Source organism: Nesoenas mayeri (genome assembly GCF_963082525.1).
Source record: "Nesoenas mayeri genome assembly, chromosome: 17".
In the NCBI taxonomy this organism is placed as follows: domain Eukaryota; kingdom Metazoa; phylum Chordata; class Aves; order Columbiformes; family Columbidae; genus Nesoenas; species Nesoenas mayeri.
The window spans coordinates 5,161,550-5,188,594 of NC_137565.1; the positions used below are offsets into that span (position 1 = coordinate 5,161,550).

At 45.4% G+C, this 27,045-nt stretch overlaps 2 protein-coding genes across 4 annotated transcripts in view; one reads left to right on the top strand and one right to left on the bottom strand.

Annotated features, from left to right (window-relative positions):
- Nucleotides 1–23: 23 nt before the first annotated feature.
- Nucleotides 24–9,085, top strand: TRAFD1 (TRAF-type zinc finger domain containing 1). 2 transcript variants are annotated; one of them, XM_080355591.1, is made up of 11 exons: nucleotides 24–378; nucleotides 1,758–1,893; nucleotides 1,966–2,019; nucleotides 3,184–3,451; nucleotides 4,101–4,370; nucleotides 5,089–5,162; nucleotides 5,349–5,564; nucleotides 6,815–6,923; nucleotides 7,236–7,533; nucleotides 8,072–8,144; nucleotides 8,240–9,085. In XM_080355591.1, the coding sequence occupies exons 1-11, from the start codon at nucleotides 329–331 to the stop codon at nucleotides 8,282–8,284; spliced, it is 1,593 nt and encodes a 530-aa protein (XP_080211717.1). In that variant the 5' UTR covers nucleotides 24–328; the 3' UTR covers nucleotides 8,285–9,085. The 2 variants fall into 2 exon arrangements, with proteins under 2 accessions (XP_080211717.1, XP_080211718.1); XM_080355592.1 differs by lacking the exon at nucleotides 1,966–2,019.
- A 498-nt stretch (nucleotides 9,086–9,583) lies between these two features.
- The window catches only part of HECTD4 (HECT domain E3 ubiquitin protein ligase 4), a 68,137-nt gene continuing 50,675 nt past the window's right edge, over nucleotides 9,584–27,045 (bottom strand). For both annotated transcript variants that reach the window (XM_080355515.1, XM_080355514.1), the window contains exons 58-76: nucleotides 26,640–26,770; nucleotides 26,216–26,421; nucleotides 25,141–25,320; nucleotides 23,528–24,831; nucleotides 22,859–23,066; nucleotides 21,963–22,186; nucleotides 21,730–21,881; nucleotides 21,427–21,533; nucleotides 20,773–20,896; nucleotides 19,861–20,051; nucleotides 19,133–19,279; nucleotides 17,873–17,992; nucleotides 17,595–17,750; nucleotides 16,207–16,310; nucleotides 15,068–15,289; nucleotides 14,473–14,639; nucleotides 13,839–14,034; nucleotides 12,776–12,998; nucleotides 9,584–12,316 (exon numbers count right to left, since the gene is read on the bottom strand). In XM_080355515.1, the coding sequence (XP_080211641.1) occupies nucleotides 12,180–12,316; nucleotides 12,776–12,998; nucleotides 13,839–14,034; nucleotides 14,473–14,639; nucleotides 15,068–15,289; nucleotides 16,207–16,310; nucleotides 17,595–17,750; nucleotides 17,873–17,992; nucleotides 19,133–19,279; nucleotides 19,861–20,051; nucleotides 20,773–20,896; nucleotides 21,427–21,533; nucleotides 21,730–21,881; nucleotides 21,963–22,186; nucleotides 22,859–23,066; nucleotides 23,528–24,831; nucleotides 25,141–25,320; nucleotides 26,216–26,421; nucleotides 26,640–26,770 (4,299 nt within the window). In that variant the 3' untranslated portion in view covers nucleotides 9,584–12,179. The remainder of the gene's footprint in view (nucleotides 12,317–12,775; nucleotides 12,999–13,838; nucleotides 14,035–14,472; nucleotides 14,640–15,067; nucleotides 15,290–16,206; nucleotides 16,311–17,594; nucleotides 17,751–17,872; nucleotides 17,993–19,132; nucleotides 19,280–19,860; nucleotides 20,052–20,772; nucleotides 20,897–21,426; nucleotides 21,534–21,729; nucleotides 21,882–21,962; nucleotides 22,187–22,858; nucleotides 23,067–23,527; nucleotides 24,832–25,140; nucleotides 25,321–26,215; nucleotides 26,422–26,639; nucleotides 26,771–27,045) is intronic.

The window sequence follows — 27,045 nt, forward strand, 5'->3', positions numbered from 1 at the left end:
CGGTAGGCAGCGCGGGGCGGAGCCGGGCCCGGCCGTGGGTTCCCCGGGAGCTGGAGGAGCGGGGCTGGGGTTTTCCGTTCTCCGGGTTGGGTCGGTCCACCCCCCGCAGCCGCCTTTCCTTCCTTGTGCTGCCCAGGGCGGGGGTGTCTCCTCCTCCCGCCGCTCCCCTGAGCCCCGGGACACCCCCCCGGCTGGGGGAGCGGAGCGGCCCCCGGGACACCCCCCGGCTGGGGGAGCGGAGCGGAGCGGCCCCCGGGACCCCCGGAGGAGACGAGGACGAGGGGCTGAGGGGCCGGGAGTGCCTCTCCTTCAGCCCCCCGACAGCAAAATGGCCATAGCTGCGGTGAGCGAGGCGGAAACCCGGCTGTGTGGAAACTGGTAAGAAACGAAACCAAATGTCTGTGTATTGACTTGTCCTTTGGGCGGGTGAGCTCAGCCGTTAAATAAATAATCGCTATATATTTCCTTGAAAAGCTGTGAAGTACTAGAAAGCGCAAATTAATAATGAACATACGGTCGTTTTAGAAATGTTTGGGGTTTACTTTGTCTGTTGTTAATGCCTTATAATTTTCCCAGCATTTACTGAAGTTTCTGGCTTAACAGGCAACTAGATAGAAGCCTAAATATTCAAATATAAATAAAAGACTTGATTTTCAGTGGGGCAGACACGAAGTGCATGACTCCAGGTTTTTCTTTAGCAGATACATGGCTTAGAAGCCAGAGATATAAAACCAGAATCACTAGGCAGGTATTGTTGTGGCAGTTGTTTGGTAACACTTCTCGTTCTTTAGAAGGTCCAGTGCTGGTAATACATTTACTTATAATGATGTAATCTCAGAAGTTGCATCCCGAATACAAGCAACTGAAGAAATTAACCTTTATTTATTTATTTTTTTCTCAAAGAGACATCAGAATCCAAACAGTTTGTTGCCACATCAGTCTGGTTTGTCTGCCAGCAGTGAGTATGTGCAGTTTAGATGCTGCTGTTGAACTTTGTTCTTTGCCAGGCCATTGGCTGCTTGGCATCTGGCAAGGGAGAAAACCCAACAGCTGTAGTGATTTTCCTTTGTGACACAGAAGGCACTAAGCAATAGGCTGTAAAGTTAATTTTGGTGTTTTGAAGGCTGATTTCTTGTGTGCAGGGAGGGAATGATACAACCATCTAGAAGTTATCCTGCCTGCTCCAGGCAGGAATAAGCGTTCTGTTCTTTTTGTGCCTTTTGTGTTTGTAACCCTTGTGTCTTCATCAAGATAGGAAAATAAGTATCTTTGAAATGAGGTGAGTTGGGGAATTCTGGCTACAGAGTAACACAGTTACTGCTGTTGTTCCCTGAACAGGTCTGGCCTAACAGGTTTTGTTATTTATTCTTTCTGAGCAGATCACTGTTCGACATCTCACAGCCAAGTTATTTGCAGGAAGAAACTTTTGTCTTCTCAGTTCAGTTTAGTTTATTAACTTGAACCTGGTGATAACTTGTTTATGCTGCAAAATTTGTCTTTCATATGCAGAAATTAATCCACCTTGATTTTATCTTAATGCAGCGTGGAAACTGTGACCTTTGCATGGTATATACATCAATATCCCGACTATAAAGGATCATGGCGGCCCGGCTGGGCTTGCCTTTCTCTTTAGTTACTCAATTCTCTAAACCAGGAATTCTTAGAAAGGTTTCTTATGATTTTTTTTTAAATGAAAAACTGTTTGAAATTGTTGTCAGTGTATTTTCTGAAAAATAACCCGTGTGACTTTCTCATAGCAAAAAGGATATTTCTGTAGCTAATTTCATCACGCATGAAACCCACTGTAGCAGAAACATTGAAGTATGCCGCTACTGCAGTGAATTAATCCCAAAGTCTGAAATGAAGAACCATATTGAGTCTGAACATGTGCAGGTGAGAAACAAATTTCTCCTCTTAAAATTTGACTTCTGTGGCAATCAATCTCATGAGATCTGTTTATTGTAGGTTACCTGCAAGTGTAGGATGAAGATAGAAAAGTGTTTCTTGAAGGATCATGAGGTTGGTGGACTTTATATGATTAGACACTTGGCAGATACTCTACTCTACTGATTCTAGAGTCTTTCTGTTGGCCAAGACCTGGGTTCCAGCCTGTGTTTGATGGAGGCTTTTTGTTGAACTTTATAAACTCGAACCCTCCAACAGAATATGGTTGGAAACTGCCTTAAAGTGGTGGAGCCTGCTCAGGCCTTCTTATAAAAGGGGTATCTGTGAAAATCACTGATTTTGCCCTTATTATTCGTGATGAAGATGAAAAACGGTATGCTATTCCAAAAGTATGGAATATGATGAACTTGACTTTTTTCATTACTTTAGTATTACGCATTTCTGACTCTGCTGCAGACATTTAGATGAGTTTAAATAGCTCATTGTGTCCAAAAAGACTTTTAAAATAGCTTGTAAAATAAACTAAAATGGGACACGGGGAACATTTTCTGAGCTTCCGAATCCAGTTGGCGGCTCTCACAGGCAATCTGGTTATAAATGTCAGTACCTTCCCTCCCTATGGGCTCATTTAAAGACAGCTCTGGAAGTGCCACACAAGTCTGCTTATTGGTGAGGAAAAAAGGATTTTCTGTGAAGATATGTCCAGCTTAAACCCCTGGAAGTAGTTTATCCTGCACATTTGCATGTAGAGCTTTTAATTTTGTTTATAGAGCAAATGATGATGTACTATTGCAGCATCTGCAATTATAACATCTATTTAATCTATGTTTAAGCCCTTTTGAAGGTCAACTTAGCTGTCAGTGTAGGGTAAAGAATCATATGCAAGCAATTCCTTTTGAGTAGTAAATGTACTGTAAATCTGTTCCCTGATGTAACACACACTAACACGTTCTTTAATGGTACTCAATGGATGTCAAGACCGCATCTAAAAGCCGACTTCAAAAAGCACTCTGTCAATCTGCTGCCCAAATGTCACAGATTTTAAAAGAGTGTTCTGAGTATTCAGAGTGCTTCAGCTGACATGTGTGTGACTCCACAGCTTATACAACATGTTGTTCTTACATTTTTCACGTAGGATCTTATTTCAAGCTATTCTTCAGTGTAGCTTTGGATCTGGCTAAAGAAACAACAGATCACTCTTAAGCAAACTGAGAACCTCCCTCCACCCTTGCCTTAGTCTTCTGTATATGATGAATAATCCCTCGTTCTTTCTTTCAGGCGTCAGCATGTCCTCTGCGCCCTGTGCTCTGCCAGTACTGTGACATACAGCTCCCTTTCAACAAGCTTCAGGACCATGAGATGTTCTGCGGAGCGAGGACTGAGCCGTGTCCTGGGTGCGGCCTGAACGTAATGGTGAAGGATCTAAAAGAGCATCCTCGAGTCTGTGGACAGGAGGTGAAACACGTAAAAGGAAGCAGAGCGGTGCCTCGCACCGAGGATCCGGATTTGCACGTACTCCAAGACATCAGAAACTGTCTCAAATCAGGTAACTACGCTGGGCCTTTGTGGAGACGGCCCAAGGTGCTAGAAAAGCAGATTTATAGCAGCTGTGTAGGAGAGAAAACACTCAAGGACACTAGCAGAAGAAATGTTTCGGCAACACAAATCAAAAGCGAGGTGAAGTGTAGAGAAGAGTAATAATTAGCTTCTAATTTGACATTTGGCAGCTGATCCAAGTATAGGTTTCGTAATTGCTTTATGTGAAAATACTGAATAAAGAAAGCTCCAGAGGCAGCGTGAGTGGGGCTGTTTTAGTGTGGAACACAGCTGCAAATGTTTGAACCAGCTAAACAGAGGACTGCTGAGGTTCATGGGGTGAAAGCCCCATCCACGGCCTGTCACACAGTGGATTCCTCAGTGACTTCGTAAAGCTCTGAAGAAGCTTAAGTTCAGGCTTTTGTGGTAGGAGGAACGACTCTCTTCTTTCCCTCTTCTTTTTGCTTGTTACAAACAAAAATAGGATGTTTTCCTTCTTCCTCCTGAATTTGATACAAGTCTCCTTCTAGGCTTTGAAATGCTGCCCTCCCTGAGTGTCCACATGTGAAACCCTCATGGCTGAGCCAGTCTGGTGCACACAGGTGACCTGCTTGTTGCAGATTTATAATCTCACATTTATAATCTTTTATCTTTTGAAGAGGATGACCTGGAGCAGTGGGAGAGAAATGAAAACGCTTATTCTTCGCTTTATGAAGAGTGGAATGCCGATTTAGACTACGTGTTGGCTCTTAGCCTGCAAAATGAGAATAATTCTCACAATAATGCTGCAACTGAAATTTCCAGCGACTTGTGGGAAACCGATTATACCAAAGAGTCTGTGCCCAGTGCCTGTCTTAATGAAGCAGACAGGTCAGATATCTTCTCCTGTGACTCTTCAGTGCCTTTTGGCACGTCAAGCCATGTAAAAAGTAAGTATAAATGCTGTTGAGGTGTTTTCTTTTTTTCCCTTAAAATTTGAGGGAAGGGAGAAGGAAAGGGAGGATCCTTGGATTGGGAATGCCAAAAGATTATCTTTATATTTTAAAATGTCAAAGGGAGGCTCTTTGAGACTCCCTCTAAGTCATGTTTATGTAATTAATACACAGGTGATTAGACTCCATGAGTACCATTCTTCCTTCCTTCCTTAAATTTTATCTCTGCTCCCTCAAAATCTTAGCGATGTGTTTAAAATAGTTTATTTTGAAGGCGTATTACTAAAGCAAGATAGCAAGGGAAGAAGAAATAAAAGCTCTAGTGGATCCCTGACCTTGATATGTGATGAGAGATTAATAACCACTGAAAACTTTCTTGTTGAAGTGAACATGACAGGAAGGGAAGATCTGGGGGAGACCTGGAGTACCAGCTTATTTTGAAAGGAGAAGTGGTACTAAAGGTTTTATTGTAGGCAGTAATTGGCTTTTTTATTCAGTTTATCTTTGGCCCCAAAACATTGTTCTTACTCAGGGTGATGTGAATTTGCTTATGTGAAATACAGCAAGTGGGAGCAGAGTCACTATTTCCTCAGTTGGCTCTGGCGCTGTCCTGTGGCACAGAACAGGAGCCTATTGCTCAGGAATTTTGAGATAAGTCGATCCAACTGCATCATACCTCTCGATGATGGAGGATACAACTTTACTTACTTTGCAGACGATGATGTTACCATGTTGCCCTGTGAATTCTGTGAGGAGCTCTACCCTGCCGAAGATCTGATTCTCCATGAGGTTAGTACTTTCTTGTTCTGTATCTAGGGGTTCGCACTTTTTTCTGCTACTGTGACTGAACAGAGGCGCAGTCTTCGCTCAGTGGTGCTGTGAGAGCTCTAGCAATTCTGTCATGCAAAGCATGGTTTTTAAAATCCATCTGAGCTCACCAGGAGAGCTAATTTTTCCATGTTGCTTGTGTAACAGACAGGTTGTAACCCAGCAAGTGCCTTCGCCTCGTTCAGCAAAAGAAGTTCTTCTCCAAATCCACGAGAATATGATGGTCTGCGTGCTCGTGGGTCCAAAGGTCGTAGGCCCCTCTCTTCACCCCAGGCCAAAGCTGACCAGGCAGAAGGAGACATTATAATTCCATGTGAATTTTGTGGCGTCCAGCTTGAAGAGGACACAGTCTTTCTTCATCAGGTACTGAACAGCGTTTGATCTGTTCTATCACATCCAGTTGTTCAAGAGCTGTGCCAAGTCCTGCAGCACATTTCAGGAATCCAAGTAACTGTCCCCTGTGTCAGATCTTCTAAACAAAGCCTCTCGCGTCCCATCTGAAATGCTGTGGCATGCTGAGGCTCTTACTGAAAAATAACAATTATTTTTGAAAGCCCTTATGACAAAATCTAAACAAAAGGCCCTGAAATTGCACAATATGAACCTATACATGAAAGTTGTGTTGAAACCAGGATGTGTGAATCACAGCTCAGATGGGAGAGGAGCACAAGCGGCTGACTTGTGTGGGCAAGAGAGGAAGTAGCCAACGCAGATTACAAATCTAGGAGATGGAGGAATTTCTCTGAGGGTGGATGTAAAGAGAAAGCGTAAGAGCACAAATATATTGGAAGCTCAGCCGAAGGGTGAAGCGGTGGGTTTGCTGCAGGGTGCTCGCTGGGATATTCCCATTCTTCTGGACATTTCTGCCTGATAGTTCTGATATTGAAAAAACACCAGGTCTTGGTAGTGCTGAAGCTGTTGGTGCTTTTCAGGAATGCTGGACAGACACCTTTAGTGCTTCTCTGCACTTCGAGAGCAGATTTGGGGGGTGGTGTGGATGTCGAGAGTCCTCGCTGTTGTTAAAGACAAGTTGTGACAATGCTGAGCTTGCTCTTTTTCTGCTCTTTCATGTTCTTACAATCCTAACGAACTAGTCAGGATGCATTTTGTTTGTTTTTCTAGGCGTTTCCTCTCCTTGGTGATTGTAAATTCAGTATTCATAGATTAAGTGAGATGTGATAAAATGTCATAGCTTATCCTTTGCTGAACAGTAGTGCTTGATACTAAGGAAAAGACTCATCTACTTAGAGTTGGCTGTTGAAGGCCTTTTTTCAGTTGTCCTATGGGTTTCTGTCGTCTTGTTTGTCCCCTGATGGAATTGACGTGCAGATAAGCATGACTGTATAACCAGGGTAGCCAACAGGGACCCTCTGTGGGCATCATGACTTGGAAATAACTTTTACCTTGATTTTTGTCCTTGGATCTGGTTTGATGAATATTCCTAAGCTCCGTGTAAGAGAAAATGTGGATGTTGACAGGCAATATCTGCCTCTCCTAAAACCAATTCCCCGCTAACCCGAATCTTTCTGAGGAGTGATGCTCTGCAGTGTTTTTGCAGGAATGAAGCCTGAAGGAGCTGCCATTTAAACACTCAAACGTATGTTTTGGTTTAGCACCTCTGTGATCTGCGCCCCAGCCTCCCAGCTCAGCAGCCGCTGCCTCCGGCCGACAGAGAGAGACAAGAAGCACCAGAGCCGGCTCGGAGACGGATCAGGCATCAAGGTGTGGGCAGAACACAGACTTACACACCCTCTTTTCCTCTGTGTTTGCAGGAACACTGTGTGTGTTCCAATCTGAAAAGACGCTGTTACCCTGTTCTGTCTCCAAAATTTATAAATCTTCAGTCCTTTACCATTAATCTAGTTTTATGCAAGAAGGATTAAATCACTGAAAGTTGGTATCCTCAGAGATCTTGGTTATGAGGCCCTGTGCTGCTAGAATGGAAATTAGGTCTAGTTTTGTTATCTGAGTGGTGTCTAATGTCTCCTGCTGCATTTACTGCTCCCATTAAGCGCTGTATTCTTATCCTCTCAGGGGATGTTTCTCCTCGGTGCCTGGAAGGCTTTGGGCAGCGGAGGCTCGGCCACCCTGTACAAGGGACCAAGTCACAGAGCGACACGGCAAATGCCGAGAATGCACCATCGTCCTCTTCAGCGCGAGCTGCTGGAGCTCCTGGTGCTCAGGATGCCAGAGCACCTGGGAAGGGGAGGCTGACGAACAGAGCGGCAGGTGACTCTGCAGGTGCGACAACACCACGAGCCAGACCTGCTCAGAGCCTTCGCTCCGAATCCTTCACCTCCAGCTTCTCGAGACCTTCTGCAACCCAGCCGAGGTAACGCTTTTCTCTTCTGTTTCAAGCAGCTGCCTGGGGCTGCCCTGATGGGTGAGGGATCCGTGGCGCTGCGGGAGCTTTGCTCTGGTCAAAGTGCAGCTGCAGCCTCAGGCTGGGCACATCCTGCTCTTCTGGTGGCAGCAGCAGTGACAGATCCGTCCCTGTCCTCTGCCTCGGCTCCTTGTGCTGCAAATCCAGGTTCTCTCATATTTGCCTGCAGCTGAAAGGGTTTCACCCAGCTTAATTTGGCTGCTGCTTATCTGAGTTCTAAACAGTGAACTGAGGCTTTTGTATCAAAATAGAATGGACAAAACGGTCACTGGGATAAAACGTAGGATGATGCCTTGTTTTCTGTCCGCTGTAATGCTCTCAGCTTTGCTCTTGAATAGGAGCTGGTTCTTCTGCTACAAAAATAACCAAGTCTGGGGTCAGGAGAAGCACAAGGGGCTTCTCCCTGGCGAGAAGGATCCGTGTTAATCTCGCAGTAAGAGCCCCGAGTGGTGGGTTTGTGTCTGCTCAAAGTGTCCCTGTTCTGCAGCCCCAGCGCCACGGGAGGACGGAGCCTCGAGGTGTCGGGCGTTCCCCTCGGTCCCCGGCGCAGGAGCACCAAGGTGAGGGGACGCTGTATTGCCTCCCTGCTTTGCTGAGGTCCTTATCAAATACGCTCTGAAAACAGCATTTTTACTTTTCCCCCCCTTTCCTTTAGGCCAAAGCCCAGAGCTCAGTGTCTGATGATCCGGAGGAGAAGTGATGCACCGCTTAGAAAACACACATTTAACACTCTGCGCACTATTATCCTGCACTCGAGTACTAATTTATCTAAGCGCAAGTAAATTCATTGAAGACTTTCTACCAATTTAAATTTTTACAGGTAGTGATCATTTTTTATATATATATATATAGATATGTATTTTTAATTTGTGAGACTATACTACAGCATTTTACTTCTGTGAGCTCTACTAGCAGCAAGACAACAAATACACTCCTGGGTTGTTTCTGTACTTGGTTTTTGTGACACCCAGTGAATGTTTGACATCGTTCTTCACGTGTGTGTCCGGCTGTTTGTTGGTCTGAAAACAGCAAGAGAAAAAGCCAAAGTGATGCAGGGGCTGTGGGTGCTGGGGACGAGCTCCGGGCCCAGGGCTGCTTTGTGAAGTGCTTGTTGCTGCTGTATTAGTCCACTTCCTAACTTCCTTGTAGTAAAATTTATCTAATGGTGTCCCCAAAACACTGGGCAGTAAAAAGCTGTTACAGGAAGTGACGTGGGGTCACAAATGCTACTTGAGGTGTTTCTGAACCCCCACCCAGACACAGCTGGTTCAGAATCCGTGTTAATTTGTGTTCTGCTGTTGTTACCTGCAGTAGGTCTTTGTTAGTTTGCCATACGGGAGCTGTTTGGGCGCAGGGTCAGGAATTGGTGCTGCAATAGGTCTTGGATAATGACTGTGGGCATCAGCCTCATTAATGCAGCACAGCCCCTGGCAGCAGTGGGTTAATTAGCCCGTCACCCTTGGGCCGGGCTGGTCCTGGAGCCCTTTCTGTGCTCATGACTAACGATGGCTGATCTTGGTTCTAAAATAAAGACATTTTACAGATGCTTCTACCAAACGTTAGCGTTTATTTGTACAAGAAAAGCAGAAAGAAGGTATTTAAACCCAGATGGCACCAAACTCGTGCTGGTGTTTCTGGGGAAAACGGCTCTGGCAAGAGATGGGAACCTGCACTGGTGGTGCTGGGCGGGTGACAGGGACACCTGGGTGAAAATGGTGAGCATGAAAAACAGCTAAAACACTGAGCTGAGAGCATCTGCCTCGCTCCTCGAGGATGGGAAACACTGTGCTTGCAACATCAGTCATGGTGCTCACTGTCCCTTTTGTACAAAATACTTATATCTCTACTCCAAGTAAATACAAATTACAGTGTATTAACCCATAGAAGTGCGATTTAAAACAGAGAACCTGCAGCAGTTCTAATCCTCAGCTTCAGCCCTGGAGGAGTTTCTTTTCCTCATTATTTCCAGCCCCCAATAAGGACACAAGATACTCTAAGGGATAGTCAGAATCTCTTTTATGCGAGTGTACAGCGTATGGCCAAGAGCACGTCACAGGGGACGAGATGGACACACACCGCGCTAGAACTACCACCCCCCGCAGGGGGTTTCCATTGTTTAGTATAATTTTACATTCTGGATGAATATATATTAAAAAAAAAAAAGAAATCACAAACCGATCTTTGCTTTGACAATCAAGCCTATTACAGACAATGTCAAGTTCATTGAAAGCACAAGGAAGTAACAATGATTAGAAAAGCTTTAATGAAAAGGCCATTTGAGCTGCAGTCAAACTGCTGCTGCTCTTCCTTCCTGGTAAAGTAAAATAAAAAGAACAAAAACCAAAAGCCCCAGCTCCCCCCCAACTCCTTATTTTTGGGGGTCAGACCATTCATCAGAAAAAAAACCCCAAAGTCGATGAAGGTTATTTATTGGTGTGACATTTTTCCTGTATAAGAAGCTTCATTTACACAGCAACGTGTAAACAGCATTGACTAAAAGTTTGTTATTTGTAATCATAAATAATTAATTGTAATAAATACATATCAAGTAACTTCACAGCACACGTCTGAGGGCCGGGACGCAGGTTGTTCCGCTCCCCGGTGCTCTGGAAGGAGCAGACAGACAGTAGCAGCAGGTTCTTACTCACAGCTGGAATCGCAGCGAGGGAGGAGTCGGGCTGCGCTGAGTCCTCCTGGAGCACTGAGGGCTGGAAACGGGCGATTTAAACCCAAAACCGTGCCAGGACAAAAGCCCAACTGCAGCATTGTCAGCGACAACAGTTCTGCCGCAGAATTCCACCGCCATCCGTCCCGTCTCCTCATGGCACCGGTTGGGAACTCGGCTCCTTCTGCTGGGTTGGTCGTTGTAAACTCCACGTGGTGTTTGCGCCTCCTCCCAGCGATTTCTCAGCTACATTTACGCTTCTACCAGGAAACGGACAAAATTCAAGAGTAAATATTCTTCCTACACGGATCGGTTCCTTCGCAAGGGCAACACGGACTCCCCTCCGTGTGCCAACAACTACCTCTACAACTGGTGCACACACGTTTCCCACTCACTCACAGAACAAGAACACACACACTTGTTTGGGCTTTTCTCTTACATTTTATCTTCCAGGTACCACACACTCACCACTCCCAATATTCACAATAATATACAATAAATACAGCTTTTCCATTCCCATTACAAGCCAAATTAGCGTCTGTCGTCTTCCAAAGAGACACGTAACAGAGACCTCAGCGCACAGCGACACACACGCACCATCGCAGACCTTCGCAGGGCTGACGTGCCAAGCGCGTCGTGAGGGGAGTAACCAACTTGTAGCTCAGCGCTGGCACTTAACTTACAATTAGCGCTGAGCCAGCAGCACAGCGGAGGTGTCCGAGTGCTCTTCAGTTCTTTAGCACGCAGGGAGCTCTGCCTTGAGTCGGGTCTAAGTGATTAACAAAGCAACGTCGCGATTCTAAATGCACTCGGCGCAGGGCAACGGCTTTATCTGAGTGACGAAGATACACGTGTCCATGCGTTGGTTTGAAACCAGCCCAGAACGTATCTCACAACGTGCAGAACTTAAACCTCCGGAATCGCTCTCTCTCCACAGTCTATTATCTTCCCGTAGACAACAGAAGCTTTATCTCGGAATGCGTGACTTTGTGCTTCCTCCCCGCCTCATCCTCCGTTTGGCTGTTGTGTTTCTGGGATAATTTGCTCTTAGATCAATGATTTTTGAGTACAAAAAGGAGCTACAGGTGTTTAACCACCACTGATTATTCTGAAAGCTTGTTGGGAAATAGGATAAAGTCACAGATTGTAAGCTGGAAACTGTGGCATCTTACACCATACAGAGAGAAGCCATTTTGTTTCTGCTAATATTTTAATTACAATAAATTATTTTGTCACTAAGCAAAGCAGACATTCAAGAACATCTAGGGCAAGAACCCAACTGAATTATGGCCCTTTCACCGTTCTTTCTTCCTATTCAAAAGCGTCTGGCTGAAACCCCAAATGAACTGCGGCAGCTGCCCATGTGCTGATGGTTTAAGAAGTGGCAAGAAAATGGTGGAAACATAAACATGCAGTTTGGCAGCACATTTCCTGCTCTAAAACTCAAGCGAGCGCTAGGAATCCTGCACCATCTCTGAGGCACCAACAGCGGGTCCCTCCCCGCACCCCATTCTGCCCATTTTTGTACTCAAAAATGTTTGAGGGGAGAGTGATCTACGAGCCTTCACCTCCGAGTGCTCCCGAACGTCCTCACCGTTGTTGTGTTTGCATGGGTAATACCGTTCTAAATTACAAAATTAGAAATGTACATGTTTAAAGGTTTTTCAAAATTAAATTATACACAAACTGGTCTTTACTAAACTATCCTACAAATATTCCACAAACAAGGCAGCAAAATAACCAGCCCACCACAAAGTCTACAAATACAAAATGTAAGTCTTCCAGTAATTATTGTAACGGGAACGAGAGTTCAGAAAATAAATTAACCTCCAGCTCGTCACACAGTGGTACGGGAGGTACTTTGATGTGAATTGAAGAGTTTCCCGCATGAGCAGAGTCATGGAAGGATCCGGAACGTCCCCGTCGCCGCTCAGCCGCTGAGCGGATCCTCCCGGTAGTGGATGGCGTATCGCAGCTTCTCCAGCATGATGTCCAGCGAGGAATACTGCGGGAGTTTGATCATGAACATGCACGTTTCCACACGGATGTACCGCGAGTCCGGAGAACCTGCGGGGAAAGCAGCGCCAGGACATGACCTTAGCGCCCCAAAACATCTTCCCTTGTGCCCCTTGCTAAGTAGTATCAAAATAAAGTATCAAAGAAGTATCAAAATAATAAAACTCCTGTCTGGAACACATCTAACCTGATCTCGAACCGGAAATCCCATTGTGCTGCCCGGTCAGCCCCCAAGCCAATATCTTTCTGACACCCCAATCATTTTAGAAGCGCATGAGACAAATACAGTACAAAATCTCTTATCTCTCCAGGGTGATATTTTACGTACTTAATTTATCTTACATTTTATAAGGTTTAAAACCAAGTTTGCTCTCTTCTTATTTGCAGCCGTAACAACCCGTCTCTCTCTTGTCCCTCTTTGAGAACTAAATACACTTCTAAATTAAAAAGAAAAGTGAACGGAGAGCTGGAGCCCCGATACGAACACAAATAGACAGAGGACAGACCCACCTGCAGCCCCATCGGGGGGGGCGATTTTCATGGGGTACGGCGGGACGTGGGCGGTGTCAGGGCCCCCGTCTTTGCAGGGGCAGGTGAAGGGGATCCGCTCCTGGTTGCAGGCGAACTTGATGAACTTGCAGAGCTCCTCCTGCGTGAAGAGCTCCAGCGCGCTCCAGAAGAACTCAATGTGCTGATCCGTCTCCATCAAGCCCACCTGGTACATGGTGTGCGCCTGCGGGAGAACAGAGCGAGACGTCCGTGGCTGCGCCCCCCCGGCACCGAACCCCACACTTAACGCTCTGAGGGGACGGTGATGACACCTCCCTGCCCATGTTCTCCCACCATTTCAAAATCACTTGGAAATTCAGCCATAGCAGAGCGTTAACATAGGTGGGTTTGTATCTAGGGTGTTAATATACATGGTTTTGTATCTTTTTGGCCCATCAGATTCTGCAACAGGCTCGTCTCGGTGTGTTTCCCCTGTAGCACGGGCAGCGTTCATTGCTGTTTTATTTAATCTGCAGGTCTGGGGCAGTTCAGCATTGCTGCTGTTTGAAGAAAGCACAAACCAGTGCTAACACTCACAGTTGAGGACACTCTGCAACTTCTGACACAAATTCTGTTCGTGGTGTATTTCTTACGGTACCAAAACGCAAGTTTTTAGGACCAGAAATTGTCTGTTACAGATTAATTTTAGGTTCTCAGAAATTATTTGCAATTCAAAATAAGGGCAATGGCTCTTCAAGCCCTTAGCTCAAGTGGCAAGTATTGAGTCAAGCTCAATAAAATGGAGATACATTTAAAATTTGATGTTAGAAAGTAAATTAATTAGTCCCCTCTGGAACAAGCCTCATTCCTATTATTTCCTGAATCCAGTAAAAACTTAAAAAACCACCTTGGGAACAAAACAAGTTGTCCAAGTACGGGCCGAGGAGTCACCAGGACCATCCTGGCTGTGTCATAAACAGGAGGTTCTCCCCAACACCTTCCAGGGGGAGTGTCCCCTCCTCTCCGTGTTACACAGGTGCGTTTTAAGAAGATTTTTCACACTTTTTTCCCTAGTTTTTCACACCTTGAGGAACTCCAGGTTGATGTAGGGAAGCCCACAGGTCCTCAGCTCCATCTCCAGAGGCGTCAGCGTGGTGAGGAGCTGCAGGGGGATGATGGAGCCCAGGCCTGCGCGCACGGCCGTCATGCACTCCGGCGTCTGCAGCTCGCGCATCCTCAGGCTCTGGATCGCTGCTGCGTACACGTCCTTGTTCTCCCACCTGCAGGGGCAGAGATTTGGGACAAGAGAGGAGAGTGAGTACGAACGCCTCACCCTGCCCCAGACCGCTCATACAGGAGGGTTTTACGGGGAGATTCTGCTTTGAATAACCAGGAGCGAGCATTAAGCTATTTGCGTTCCGGTGCTTCCCAATCTAATTCCACTTCCCTCAGCTTCCTCTCCTGCCCATTCGTCACAAGCCTCAGAACTTGGTGTTTACTTGAGCTGTGCTCCTCAGCTCTCCCTTTTGTACAGAACAACCGGCAGCGCCAGAGATTCCAAGTTCCTGCCAGCAAACATAAAGCTTTCCCACATCATTTCAGCCTTCAGTGTGTTACAAAAGCAAATCTGGAGAGCCTGGTGCCTGGAAAATGATTCCAGAGATGCTTCTTTAGCACGTAGCCCTGTGCAACATCCTGCCAAGACAACTGCTACTCACGCCACGGGGATGTGCCTGCCCCTGGGACAAAGCTCCACTTCCTCCCCCGTCATGGTCAGGTAGGTGAACTTGCAGCACGGCTTGTTGGGACAGTCGGGGCTCTCTGTCGCCAGGTGCTGAGAGGCAATTTCTGCACACAGAGCTTCCAATTCCGTCTCATCGTTTATCTGTCGTGAAACACAAGAACAGCATCTGACGACCAGCGTGTTGTGGTGTTATTCTCGTAACTCATTTGAGGCATCACCACAAGGTACAAAGTGCGTTATATCATCTGGAGACACCACGGGCAGCGCAAGTCGGTAATTGCTTTGGCAGGTTCTTCTCTGGTTTGGCACTGCCTGGCTCCAGTAAACACTTCAGAAGCCTCAGTTCTGCTGTGCCTGGCAGCAGAGGAGACTGAGCAGCTTTTCCAAGCCACCAGGATGTAAAATCCTGCACTCAAGATGAGTCAAAACACTCCAAAACCCAGCTCATGTGAAAAATATCTACGAGCGGTGAAGCCGACCACCAGCACGCAGGGCAGGCAGCTTCTAGAACAAGGTGCTTGTGGGGGAAACCAAAAACAAAGAGGGAAAAGAAAAAAGAAGTTAGTTACATTTTCAAATTTTTTGATGTAGTTGTAGGTGAGGATGTCGGCTTCCTGGAGATCGACGTCGGGATCCAGGGGCTCCCCCACCAGGGTCTTCCAGAAGGACGGCAGGAGGTCGAGTGGCAGAGGAACATCTGCTCGAATGGCGATGCCCAAGAGCTGCCCGAAGAAATGGAACAACTGCTCCTCCGCGTAGGTTATGGGGCTGGGCGTCAAAATGTACTTGCCCTTCAGAAACAGACAAATGAGAAAAATAGAGCACACGCAAAGCCATATTTAATAACCGGCGCACAACCTGGGGGTCCGCAATTTAACAGGATTGTGAAAATCCTGATTTGAACACAACAAATACTGTTCAGTTGGCTACAAAAGGATTTGCTCAAGTGCGGCATGGAGCCTGTATATATTATACAGTGATATATCATGTTATCTTGTTACTTAACAATCAAAAGCAATGCCATTCGGATGGTTTCCTTGACTGCCCCGCTTTTACAAGCTCCGTTAATAAGCATTTACAAGACTTTCCTGTATCTGTGTTCTCAGTTTGATATCAAAGTCTTTCAGTTATGAGATGTTTCTGAAATACAGTCTTGGACATGCAAAGCCAGGTTTGCTACACAGCTGCTCTTAAGTTGAGGAAAATGAGCAGTTTTCCGGCCTTGTGGATACTCCTAGGAAGGAACTACACCGAAAATACTGCAAATTCTTTGGGCTACAAACTTTCTCTTATTTCTATCAATCTATCTATCTATCAATCTATCTATCAACTGCACAAAGTAGGAGGACACTAAAAATGCATTAAATAGCAGGGAGGGAGCATCTTGTTCTGCAATCAATGGGACTGACTTTCCCGCTGACATCCCTTGAGTAATTCCAGCAGAATACAACTTGTTTGGGATGGACAACTGAACCAGATCCACTCCCACTGAACTTTGACCAGGAGTCTTAATTCTACTGCATTTTGCAGTTTTGACTCCTCGGCTGCTTCTTCAAGTGCCACCCGAAGGGCAACTCGGAGCTCTCTCAGGCACGTGAGACCTTTCTGGTGAATGTGCCAACGCTGAACCGACCGTGTCCCACTCCTGTCCAAACATGAGCGTTCAAAAAGAGAACAGCGACTTTATTCCCCACACTGAGACACGCACCTTGTTCTTATTCACAGCAGAGCTGGGGCACAGCAGGAGGAGAGAGAGTGAGGAGCTCTGTAGCTCTTTACAGACTTGCCAAAGGAAGTGACGGAAAGACCCACCTGAAAGAGAGGGGCAAAATAATGAAACGCTCTGTGAGGCTTGTTACCACCTCCCTTTTAACCCAGAATTTCTCCTTGAAATCCTGTTTTGAGCCTTAGATTGCACCCTTCACCTCTGTGACTGCATAGCCACTTGGCTAAACAGGACTGGGGGACAAGTCCACATTTAAATAGTTTAATTACATGCAAAAAATATTCATTGAGTTGCTTCCTGCTGAACTCCTAAGGGCTGCTTTGGCTTCCAGCGCTCGGCGGGCAGGCCTGGCACAAACACCTGTTACACCAGTTGGCCTGCAAATAGGATCTATTACTGATTAGATGAATAGTGCTGTCTTCACAACGCAGAGCATCGCCACAGTTAAATGCAGCGAGGCAACGCATCGGAAATCGCTACAGCCAAGAGAAGGCACCGTAATCTTATTATTGCTGAACACTTTCTGTTGAAAAGCAGCACCTGTCTCTGCACTGGTCAGGTGAAGTTATATGTCTGTTCCCTCACATGAGGTTCATTTTTATAACCAGTCACATAAAAATAATTAAAGCGATTACAAGAAATATTGTCCATCTCACCACGCAAATGAGGAAGATGCAATTTTAATACTACTTACTGCAAAAATTAAGGGTAGTTTTTAAAGCAACAAAACTCTTTTCGTACTCGCCACCTCTTCAGTTTGGCTGGGATGAACTGCAGTTCGTACTCGTGACGGCAGGTTGAAAACTGTTCTCAAAACCACCTTGCTTGGGCATGAGCATTTTTAGTTGTTAATGCTCGAGTATTCCTTGCCAGTGACATGTGATAATGTATCCTGTACCAGTACTTAGGGCATCTTTATTGACCATGCAGACAATAAAGACCACAGCAGCATTACCCAGCTCATCACCAACAAGAAAGTACGTAAAAATAAAAAATTATTAAAAAATATCTTAGTTCTCAGCACAGTCTGGGTTCCCCATGGCTGAGCATCCAAACAACCTGAAGAGACATTCTTACTAAATGCTTCAAAACCAGATTATTACTTTATTCACTTTCTCTAGTTAGCAAAGTCGCACGCCCAGGCGCTGATGCTTCCTGCTGCATTAACTAAAACATGAAAATCAAACATCTGGCTTGCTTAATTCTTGGAAGCTTCGCTCTGTTCCATCTGCAGGACTACAAACACCTAACGCTGCTCCTTAAGGTTGTACAGGAGCCACATCCTGCTGAGAACCTGGATTCCACCCGGAGCGAGTTCTCAGGACTGCACCCGATGCCACCCGCGCTGGGGACCCGCTGACCCCACTCACTTGTCCCGTGAACCTCCTCCCCCGTGAAGCGGATGTTGAAGGCGTACGTGGGGTCCCCCCCGCTGGCCAGCTTGACGCAGAGCTGCGAGGACGGCACGCAGGCCAGCTGCCTGGCTGCCTGGCAGAAATACGAGTTTTCTGAAGAGCGGATCTCCCCTGCGTAAAAACAAAGGAAAAAAATCCCCATGTTCAGAGTATTTTGCGTTAGTAAGTGTCTGAGCTTGGTTAAACCAGACCTGACTGGTTGCAATTTGGAAAAAGGTCAGTGTTTCCCGTACCTCCAACTATTTCCAAGGGATCCAGAGTGATTTCCGGGGCTGCGTGATCAGCAGTTCTTTGGACAGTGGCGTTCAGCACTCTGTTCATTACAGTCACCTTCGTGTCATAAAAGATTAGGCCTAAAGAAAGAAAATACATGTTAATAGTTAGTTAATAGTGCATAGTTAATCTAGCCTTTCACAATCCTATTTTCTGAAATTCTCTAATGGTCAACAGTAGAACAATAATTTCATCTCCATCAGGTAGAAGATATGGCAAATCCACCCCTTCAATTTATTTATTGATTTTAAAGTATTTGTTACTAATGTTTACTGGAAGAAGCTTGTTGGGTTAGAACACCAATGAACACAATTCTAATGTTATACAAACAGACCCTAGCAACTCCACCAGAATCCCTGTAAAGGACAAACACTTTGCCAAATAGCTTTCAGCAATCCGAGATGTTTTGACAGTAATTCTAGAAGCAAGAAAATACGATAAAAACGGGCGACACATCGCACCATAAATACAGGCTCTATTAAGACAAAACCTCTGAACATTTCTCACTTCCCCATACGGAGTTTACAAGTTGTTTTACTTTCTTAACCGGGCAAATACAAAAACCTACTTCCACACAGCCCTTGGGTGACTTTGGCACCTTCTTCAGAAGAAAACAAGTTTGGGAAATGTAATGACCTAAATCTGTGCTTTGTTTGGTGTCTAATGGAGCCTTGTAAAACTATTTTAAATGCTGATGCGCTCTAAGTATTTTCTTGATCTCTGTAACTTTACAACTTCAATGACAAGGAGGATGCCAACACGGCTCCAGACTTTCCCCTGATCTGCTGCTTGTTGACTAGCAAAGAATTTTGATCTATGGATACCCCAAGGAAGATGGAGGCACATTCGAAGGCCACCCATGGACAGAAGACAACTCCCTCTGTGGCCAAGAAAAGTGCACAGTGTCTAGTAACTACCTACAAGAATAATTCCGCCACTTTAAAAAAAATGAAGCAATAAAAGAAAACACTCCCCCACTGAGATGCGCTGGTGGGTTAATGCTGGTTTTTGGCTGTCACCTCAGACCGTGTGCAGCTTATTGGGCTGAGAACGAAGCCAATACGCCTTATTAGCTCATCGGACCCCCTAACTATTTCACCTTCCCTCTCCCCTCCACATTCTCATTTCTGTCACGTGGATATGCACATTGAAACCTTCTGCAAAATATACTAAGAAATGCAACGTTGCGCATTGCGCAGCCTTTCAGAGAACAAACCCACCTTTGGCCTCCTGCAGCAAGGCGGCGATGCTGTGAGCGTACATCTCGCTCTGCCGCAGCTCCACCAGCGGTAAGAAGAACGTCTCCAGCGTCGTATTGAGAGATTGAAGCAGCGCAAACCGCAGGCGCAGGCTTTCAACGGGAACATCTGAGGCGAGAAACATCTAGTGAGAGAGGTGCAGTGATTCCCCACCTACTGCAAAGCCCATCTGCCCAGCAGCTTCAGTCCAGGAGCCACGGAAGCTTCCTCCTAAAGCAGCCCCCTCCTCATCCCTGTGCACCAACACAGGGGCTTGAGACGCATGAACAGCTGCGATCTGAGATGTTCTTTCCTGGCTCTTGAGGCTCTAGGTGTCCGAGTCCCTTGTCTTTCATCATCACTGAATTTGCATTATCTGGAGACCCCCTTACAGAAACTCAGTGCTTAGAACAGGATTTAGGTAACTCAGGTCTGTCTAGGCCCAGAACTGCAATCTGACCTTCCTTCCCTCTGTGAGCCAGACTCACCGCTCTGTCCTGAGCCAGGAGAATCCCAGAACCCCTTCCACAGAACCTGGCCCAAGGCAGCGCTGCACCCGAGCAGAGTCTGGAGAGAGTAAACCTGGGCCTGGTGTTCCCCTTCACCCACACAGACTCCAACCTGCAACCTTCAGATAAAGTCCCAGCCACCTGGGTGACAGCCCAGGAGCACCGCCCAGCTCTCCCACTGCAGAAACCATCTGTACGTACTCAACAGACAGGAAATTCTGGGATCTGCTGCATCAGCCGTATCCAAATAAACTTCATGGGGATGGAGCCGTGCTGGGGTAATTGCAAGGTGGCGACAGAGCCGGTTAATGTACTGAACAAGGGCCACATCCATTTCCAGGGTCCATTTCCGGGACGCTTTTTGAGCATGTCTTGCATCAATGCAGGCGCACCTGAAAGGTAAAAGGCGTCGGACCTGTTGCAGTTTACACCAGGGAGCTGCTTCTACTGCTCTCCTCTTTTCTTAAGCAGGGTTGTTTCACTACAAAAATTCCAGTTTGAGAACATGAACTGGTTTATTGCCTACCTTGCCTCACTGTTCTAAAACAATAAGAAGAAAAAGGAACAGCCTATTAAACTTACTGCAGCAGGTACAGGAGAAAGGGATGCGGCAATTCGCTTGTGGCTTGACACGGGGAGATAAGGAGGATTTATTTAAGGGACTTTCTTCTTGTACAATATTAACAAGGAAGTTACTGTTCCCTCTTGTACATTAGTGCTGCCCCAGTGAGAATGCTGCCAGTTTAAACAAAAACCCAGTGCCCAGAACAGAAAGCTGTTGTGGAAGGAAACCAGAGACAGTAGATGGATCTACAGTTCTCATCGAGCCAATTTATTATACAGTTTGGAAGCTATAAAGGACAGTACGGCATATGATTTTGTTAGCTGTGTTCTGTACAAGAAAGTCAGGAACCTGCATATATTGACTCTATTAAAGCACATTTTAAGAAAATAACCGAAATTTTTCTCTACAGGCCTTGCAGCCACAAATAGAAGTTTGTGTTACTAATACACTGGTTAAAGCTCCTTGGAATAGGAACACTTGGGATCAAGTTGTTTCAAGTGAGCACAAGTGATCAGTGTCACCTTTACAAGAAGGTTTGCAAAATTTACCTTTCAAAATGTAGATCATATCCACAGGACAGAATCGCTCTCCACACACTCCGGATATCCTGTTTAGATCGGTCGACCACAAATCTCTGAAATCCATCCAGTGTCAAATACTTCTCCTCGGGAACTGACAGCAAAGATACAACCATCAAATAGTTAATGACAATGACGTGGACAGAGGAGAAGAGCTGGTGCAGGAGGCTCTGCCCTCTCCACCAGGGCTCATTCCTCGAGCAGTTCTAAACATCCAAAGCTTCACTTTCCTCCAGTTTTGCTCCTGTAACTTAATAATTTTCCTATAAAAGTCGAGAAACCACCTAGTTCAACCCCATGATCTCCCAATCCCACATTGTACAAGAAAAACCTCAAAACTCCACCTCTTAGGCAGTTAGTTCTGTGCAGATTGTGTTCACGTGGCCTACACACACCATTGCGTGACTTGCACAAACATGGTTTGCTCTCGCTTGCATTGATGAGCCCAGATTTACAGGTATACAAATAAAAGCAGCATTTAAAGTCACTACTTAAAAAAACCCTAAAGTTAGTAAACCCAAAGACAACCCGAATCTATTGTTACATCATATAAGCATGTCAATATAAAACCCATATTTTCTTTCTATGATCTAATACTATAGAAAAATTCTACACAGCTCCTACCTTCCTGTTTCTTTGTGGGAGACTTTTCAGGGTCTTTCTCTTCAGGTTTACTCTTCTCAGGAGACTTTGGCTTCACAGTAGGTTTCTTCTCACTTAAGGCTGTTCGGCTAAGGGACAAAATGAACATTAGGATGAAAAGTTTTCTTTCGTCTGTTCAAGAAACCAAGACATTCCTTGATAATCTCAAAGTCACATCTTCCTCTTCCAATCAGTACATGGAAATACAGAGGGTGAGGGAATAAAAAGAGACTCCTAAAGAGAAATCAAATGTTTCACAACCGTCAAAAGGCTGAAGACACTAACCTGACACTATTGAGCATGGACTTTTCCTTTGTAGGTTGTTTAGTAACAGGGCGTTTGGTGCTCACAACCTTCACTGGATGCTGCTCCTTGCCCGCCTTGTTGTACTTGCTCTTGTCAAATTTGGGCTTGGGCACACCGTATTTCCTTAAAATCTTCCAGCACAGAAAGTGAATAATTACCCAATGCCTTCAAGTTACACAAAAAGATGCTGAAAACAATTTTCAAAGCACTACCTGAGTGAGCTGGTCCTCCAGCACCTTCTTTGGAGGGCGGACATTTGTGAAGAACACATGGAGAAGGTTTCCAGGAGTCTGGGAATTTATCTGCTCTTTACTGAGATAGATATCAGCCACCTTAATGGGTTTGGCTGGAGTCAGGCTCAGCATCTGCTCAGAATGGACGCAGCTTTTAAATATTTCCGTGAGGACTTCCCGAGCACCCGGGACCAATTTCTCACCTGATTTAAAAAAGAATGCAATACGGTACAATGTGCCATGACACCTGTTTAGAATTTGAAACATGAAAACACATTCTGCATTCAGCTAAAACGTTGTATCACATGCAACTTGCTCCAAGAGAGAAAAGTCACTCAGAAAAACTCTACCAGCAGCCTCGACCTTTCTGCACTCTGGTGCCCCATTTATGACAGAGAACTGAACGCCTTCTCCTGTTCTGGTCATGTACTGGAATTATTATTTGAGTGACTATAATGGTAATGAAAAAGACAGATTATTTATAATGCCAGAATAAAAATTCTGTTGTGTGGGTACAGACCAACACCTACCAATTGAACTAGTAGTCAACTGAACTTCCTCCGAGTATTATCCTCCCATTCCCTGATTCAGAATTCTGGCCCATTCCAGCTATATCAGGGTCTGTACAGCTTGCTTTGTTGTTTAATTTTATATATTTTAACTGTTTGATTAGCTGTGAGGAGAGTTGAACAATGTTCAGATTGCAAATAGCTGCTTGTCAACTGATGAGAGGAAGGAAACTTGCTTTGAAATTACTCCCTGGCTCCCCCTTGTTGTCACCCATCAATTATTGAGTCCAGTGAGGAGAATCTGTCCCCTGTATGTCTCCCAAAAATGCACAATGTAAGATATCTGCCAATATAAAAACCACATACCTTTTATTGACTTATCATTAAAATAATCTTCTAGTGCTGGGCTCCCTTGTGTATCAAATAAACTCTGATTTACAGTAGAAACAGTTAAAATCTCTTCAGTTGACATTTCCATCAGCTCATCTTCACCATCCAGACTTGACAAACCAATGAGGTCACTACTATTAAATAGACTGGCTCGGATTTTCTCTATTTTAGCTCTTGACCTTATCTGTACAAATAATGACATCAGTTAAGAGAAATTCTGACAAGACGAATCAGCTTCTATTTATATTAAATTTGGGTCTTAAGCTTTCTCCCCTCCCTATGTGGATAATCACTATTGCATCTCTTCTATCATTCTTCTGCATCAATAAGTTGATACCAGAATTCAGGTTTGGCCTTGAAAAAAATCCTTTCAAAAACACCTGGCCACTGCAATCACCATGCTGCAGGTCAATCAGGCTCAGCCTTGAATCAGACACTGAGTCCCGCAGAAGAACCTTTACAGAAGGAAACACATGGCACGCTTTTTTCTGAACAGTCAGATCATGGTGCTACACACAAGCCACAGGAGGAGTATTTGAGTATTTCTCAAAGCCAGAGGTTAAAAAAAGTGTTACCAGCCTCAAATCTCATTCTGTCAGAAAAAACTGACCCAAAAGGCACCCTCTCCTGATTGAAGGCTCTTACCTCCACTACAGCAAAACCTTTGATGGGCCGTGACAGCAGTGGCTGGTTGTCCAGAGACGTCACCGTGTACATGGATCCAACATCGGACACAGACGCCGTTTCCGCGTTATCGAGCGGTTCCCCGAGGCTGCCGAGGCTGCCAAGGCTCCCGGTGCTGCAGTGGGACAGATCCAGACTCTCCTGGCTGGACACAACATGCGGTTCTAGCAATCCTGGTGGGATTGCCAGTTCCAGCCCAGCCTGAAACTGGTCGACCGAGATATCGCTAACGGTCCGGGAGATGCCCTGCGAGCTGCAGAGCGAAGCCTGGCTGGTAGATGCTGAAGCGCTGACGCTCATGGCGGGTGTGACGCTGCTGGAGCTGCTGACATCCAAACTGTCCGCACTACTGGAAACCGTTGGCTTTTCCAGCTCAGTTCTGCATTCTCCCCCTTCTGCTTTGTCCTTGGTTTTTTTGGGATCCTCCTCCTGCAGAGGGATGTAGATCTCGTCTTTGAAGACTCCACCGTGTGCATTACACGCTTTTCTGATGGCACTTCTGACCGTGCTCTCCTCCAAGTGTGTGGGTATGCCAGAAATGACAAGCAAGCGGCTGTGAGCTGTGGGACCTACAAGCGCCTGACACGCGTCCGCGACAGCATCGTTGGTCACCCCCAGCCCTTGGGGATCCTTTTTAGTTAAGTGCCTGAGGATTATAAGCAGAGTCAGTGCTCTGTGAAACCACAACATATCTTCAGGCTTGCTTCCTCCAATGCTGAGGATGGCGGCGTCTGTTTCGGCTGCTCTGGACGAAGAACGTTTGCCTGAAGACGACGTCTTTTCCCGCTTCATTTTGACCTTTTTTCTCTTTGACAGCAAGCTTGGACTCTGTGGTGTCTGTCCTGGAGAAGATGAAGATGAGGAGGAAGAATCACTGAGGTTTGGGGCACTTGTTGAAGATATCACATTAGCTGTCACGCTCATATTGATGGGTAAGGTCACTTCTGCGACAGCAAGGCAGATTTCCATCAGAGCATGGAAATACGTCGAAAACCTTCCTTGGTCAGCCACCCCGACACCAGAACCACCACAGGCACTTCCAGACACCCAGTTTTGTGTTTCTTCATCATACAACTTGTGAAGTTCTGACTGCAGGGCCATCAGCATCGCCAGGCAGGGATTGAGCTGCAGGGCAATCGAGGATGACAATCCTGCGGGATTTTTTTTCTGCTCCAGATTGTGGATTTTGCGAAGCAGCTCAGCCAAGAGATGAAAGATTAATTCTTTCACACACGCTGCCATGTCAGTTGTCCAGAGAAAGTTCCCTGTGTGTGGAAGGCAAGACACAGCAGTCAGCAATATTTCAGTTAGCAGCTTTATTGCGTGAGTTGCACCAGTAACATTAAAAAAAGCACAAGAAAAGGTCGTTTCACCAGCTGTGTGCCAGCAGTAAGAAAATCAGGAAGGCTAGTTCAAGAAGTGCAATATCAACAGAAAATTCCTGGAGTTTGAAGAAAATTTCAATGTAATGGAAGAGCTCAGAAATACCTCGTGTATGAATTCTATTTTCTAAACTCTCCATGTGAGCCAGCACATTATTGGTGTTCATTACTAAGTAAATACCGCACTCTCACCTAAAAATTCCACCACTTGCAAGAGGACTGAAGCAGGAATAGTGTCCAGTTCGTCTTCTGATTTTCCATCCCCATCTTCCAACTTCCAAGTTAGGAGCTGCTCTGTGAACGCCATTGCCAGGGGGAATTCAAGGGGAAGAGAATGCAAGACCAGCATAGCTCCAGGGGGCGGCGACACTCCTAAGCAAAAAGGTCAAAGAAAATACTTATCATGACTCTTGGCATTTGTAAAGTAAAAGTACGGAATTACCTTGTAGCATTTTTTAAAGTTAAATTTATGCTAAGTGAGAATTTGCCCTTTTAAGTACCTTGTAATAAACAAATAGGAACGTTTACCTAGAATGACAGGTTGATATAATCTATAATCATAAAAGTACAGATAACATTTTGCTTACATGACATATGAAATGGAACTATTGAAATCTAAATATATATAGGACTTTCGCAAAACCATTTCTTTGTAGTACGATGTGTCTGATCAGTATTGAGAAAAACAGATTCTGCAGTTCAGCAGAAGAACTTGAGGATGCCCAGAGGAAATTTCTAAGAGTTTACTGCAGCTCAGTCACCTTCACTGCTCTGAATAAATCACAGCCTCTGCCTCAGGCTGGAAGGGTAAAAAGAATATTGATTGCTCCTGCTTGAGAAGCTGGGATGACTTCGGTATTAATATATTACTCTGTACATTAAAGGGACTCTACAATCACCTACAAAAGGAAAAAAAAATCTCAATCTGAAACACAGGATCTCAAAGGGCAATCGCACCAACTTGAACAATGCAGATCTATTAAAAAACATTGCTCTGTGAACTCCTGGAAGACAAAAAAATTGTGACATATTTAACAGAACTATCAAAATCAGAGTCAGATAGCTTCCAATGTTCATAAACCCATGTTTTCTTGGCTAAGAATGATTGTATATCTCTGCTAGGACACATTTCTTAATGTCTTGTACAATAAGACTGCGAGATAACCAATGGTAGGACTGGTGACAATATAGGAAGCTCCTACAGAGGCAACAATGACACTTGTCTCCCTTTGGAGAACACAGTTTAAAAGGTTTTTGATTTTTTTACCTAGTTTGATGTGGACCTTGTCCGTGGGGGTGATGACCGAAGGGTACTGGTTGGTGGTTGGGGGCGGCGTTAGGCCCGTGTTGGTGGGCGAGGCGTCTCGCGGGTAGCACACCGCTTCAATCAGGTTTAACTGACCGTTCCTTTTCACTTTATGCCCAAGCCCATAGACGAGCACTCGAGCCCAAGGAGCTTTATACAGGGATGAACTAAGAGAAGAGCGAGAACAGTTTGGTTAGACTGTAACTACCCACCCAACCCAATCACAGAAAGACGAGACACGCTGCAATATTCATCCCATCACCCAGAAAATTAATCCCTGAGGAGAGAAAAATCTAAAAAAACCGAGCAGCTACACAGTCTGGGCCAATGGATGCTCAGCAGCAAATCTTTAATCTTTGCCACTCTTGGTCCCTCAATTACTTACTCTTTGCGGAATCCAGACTGACTTTCCTTACAGGACACAATTACAAATGCAGCCCCAGGAAAATTAACATCCATGTTGACTTTGGATTCTGAAATGGGGAATTCTTCCGCAGGAAACTGTTCCGGTGCCGTCTGCAACACAGCATTTCATAATGAAAGACCTCGAGCAGCAGTAGAAAGACACCTCCCTCTTCTTTTTTCAAATAAAATATTGCATTGTGAATAATGGCACAGTGTGAGGCCACTCCATTTTAATATGATCCAGAGTATCGTTATTTATTGTTTGTGTTTTCAGTGTGCCCACTATGATGAGAATAGGAATATAATCCATCCTGGGAAACAATTCGGTGTTATGGACAGTATTAGGGAAGTCAGTATCACATGAAGCTCATTAGAAAGAAGGCAGG

Coding starts and splice junctions, on each gene's coding strand:
- TRAFD1 (XM_080355591.1), top strand. CDS start 329: ATGGCCATAGCTGCGGTGAGCGAGGCGGAAACCCGGCTGTGTGGAAAC. Junction 2,020..3,183: donor GTTTCTTGAAGGATCATGAG/GTTGGTGGACTT, acceptor TCTTTCTTTCAG/GCGTCAGCATGTCCTCTGCG. Junction 8,145..8,239: donor CCCGGCGCAGGAGCACCAAG/GTGAGGGGACGC, acceptor CCTTTCCTTTAG/GCCAAAGCCCAGAGCTCAGT.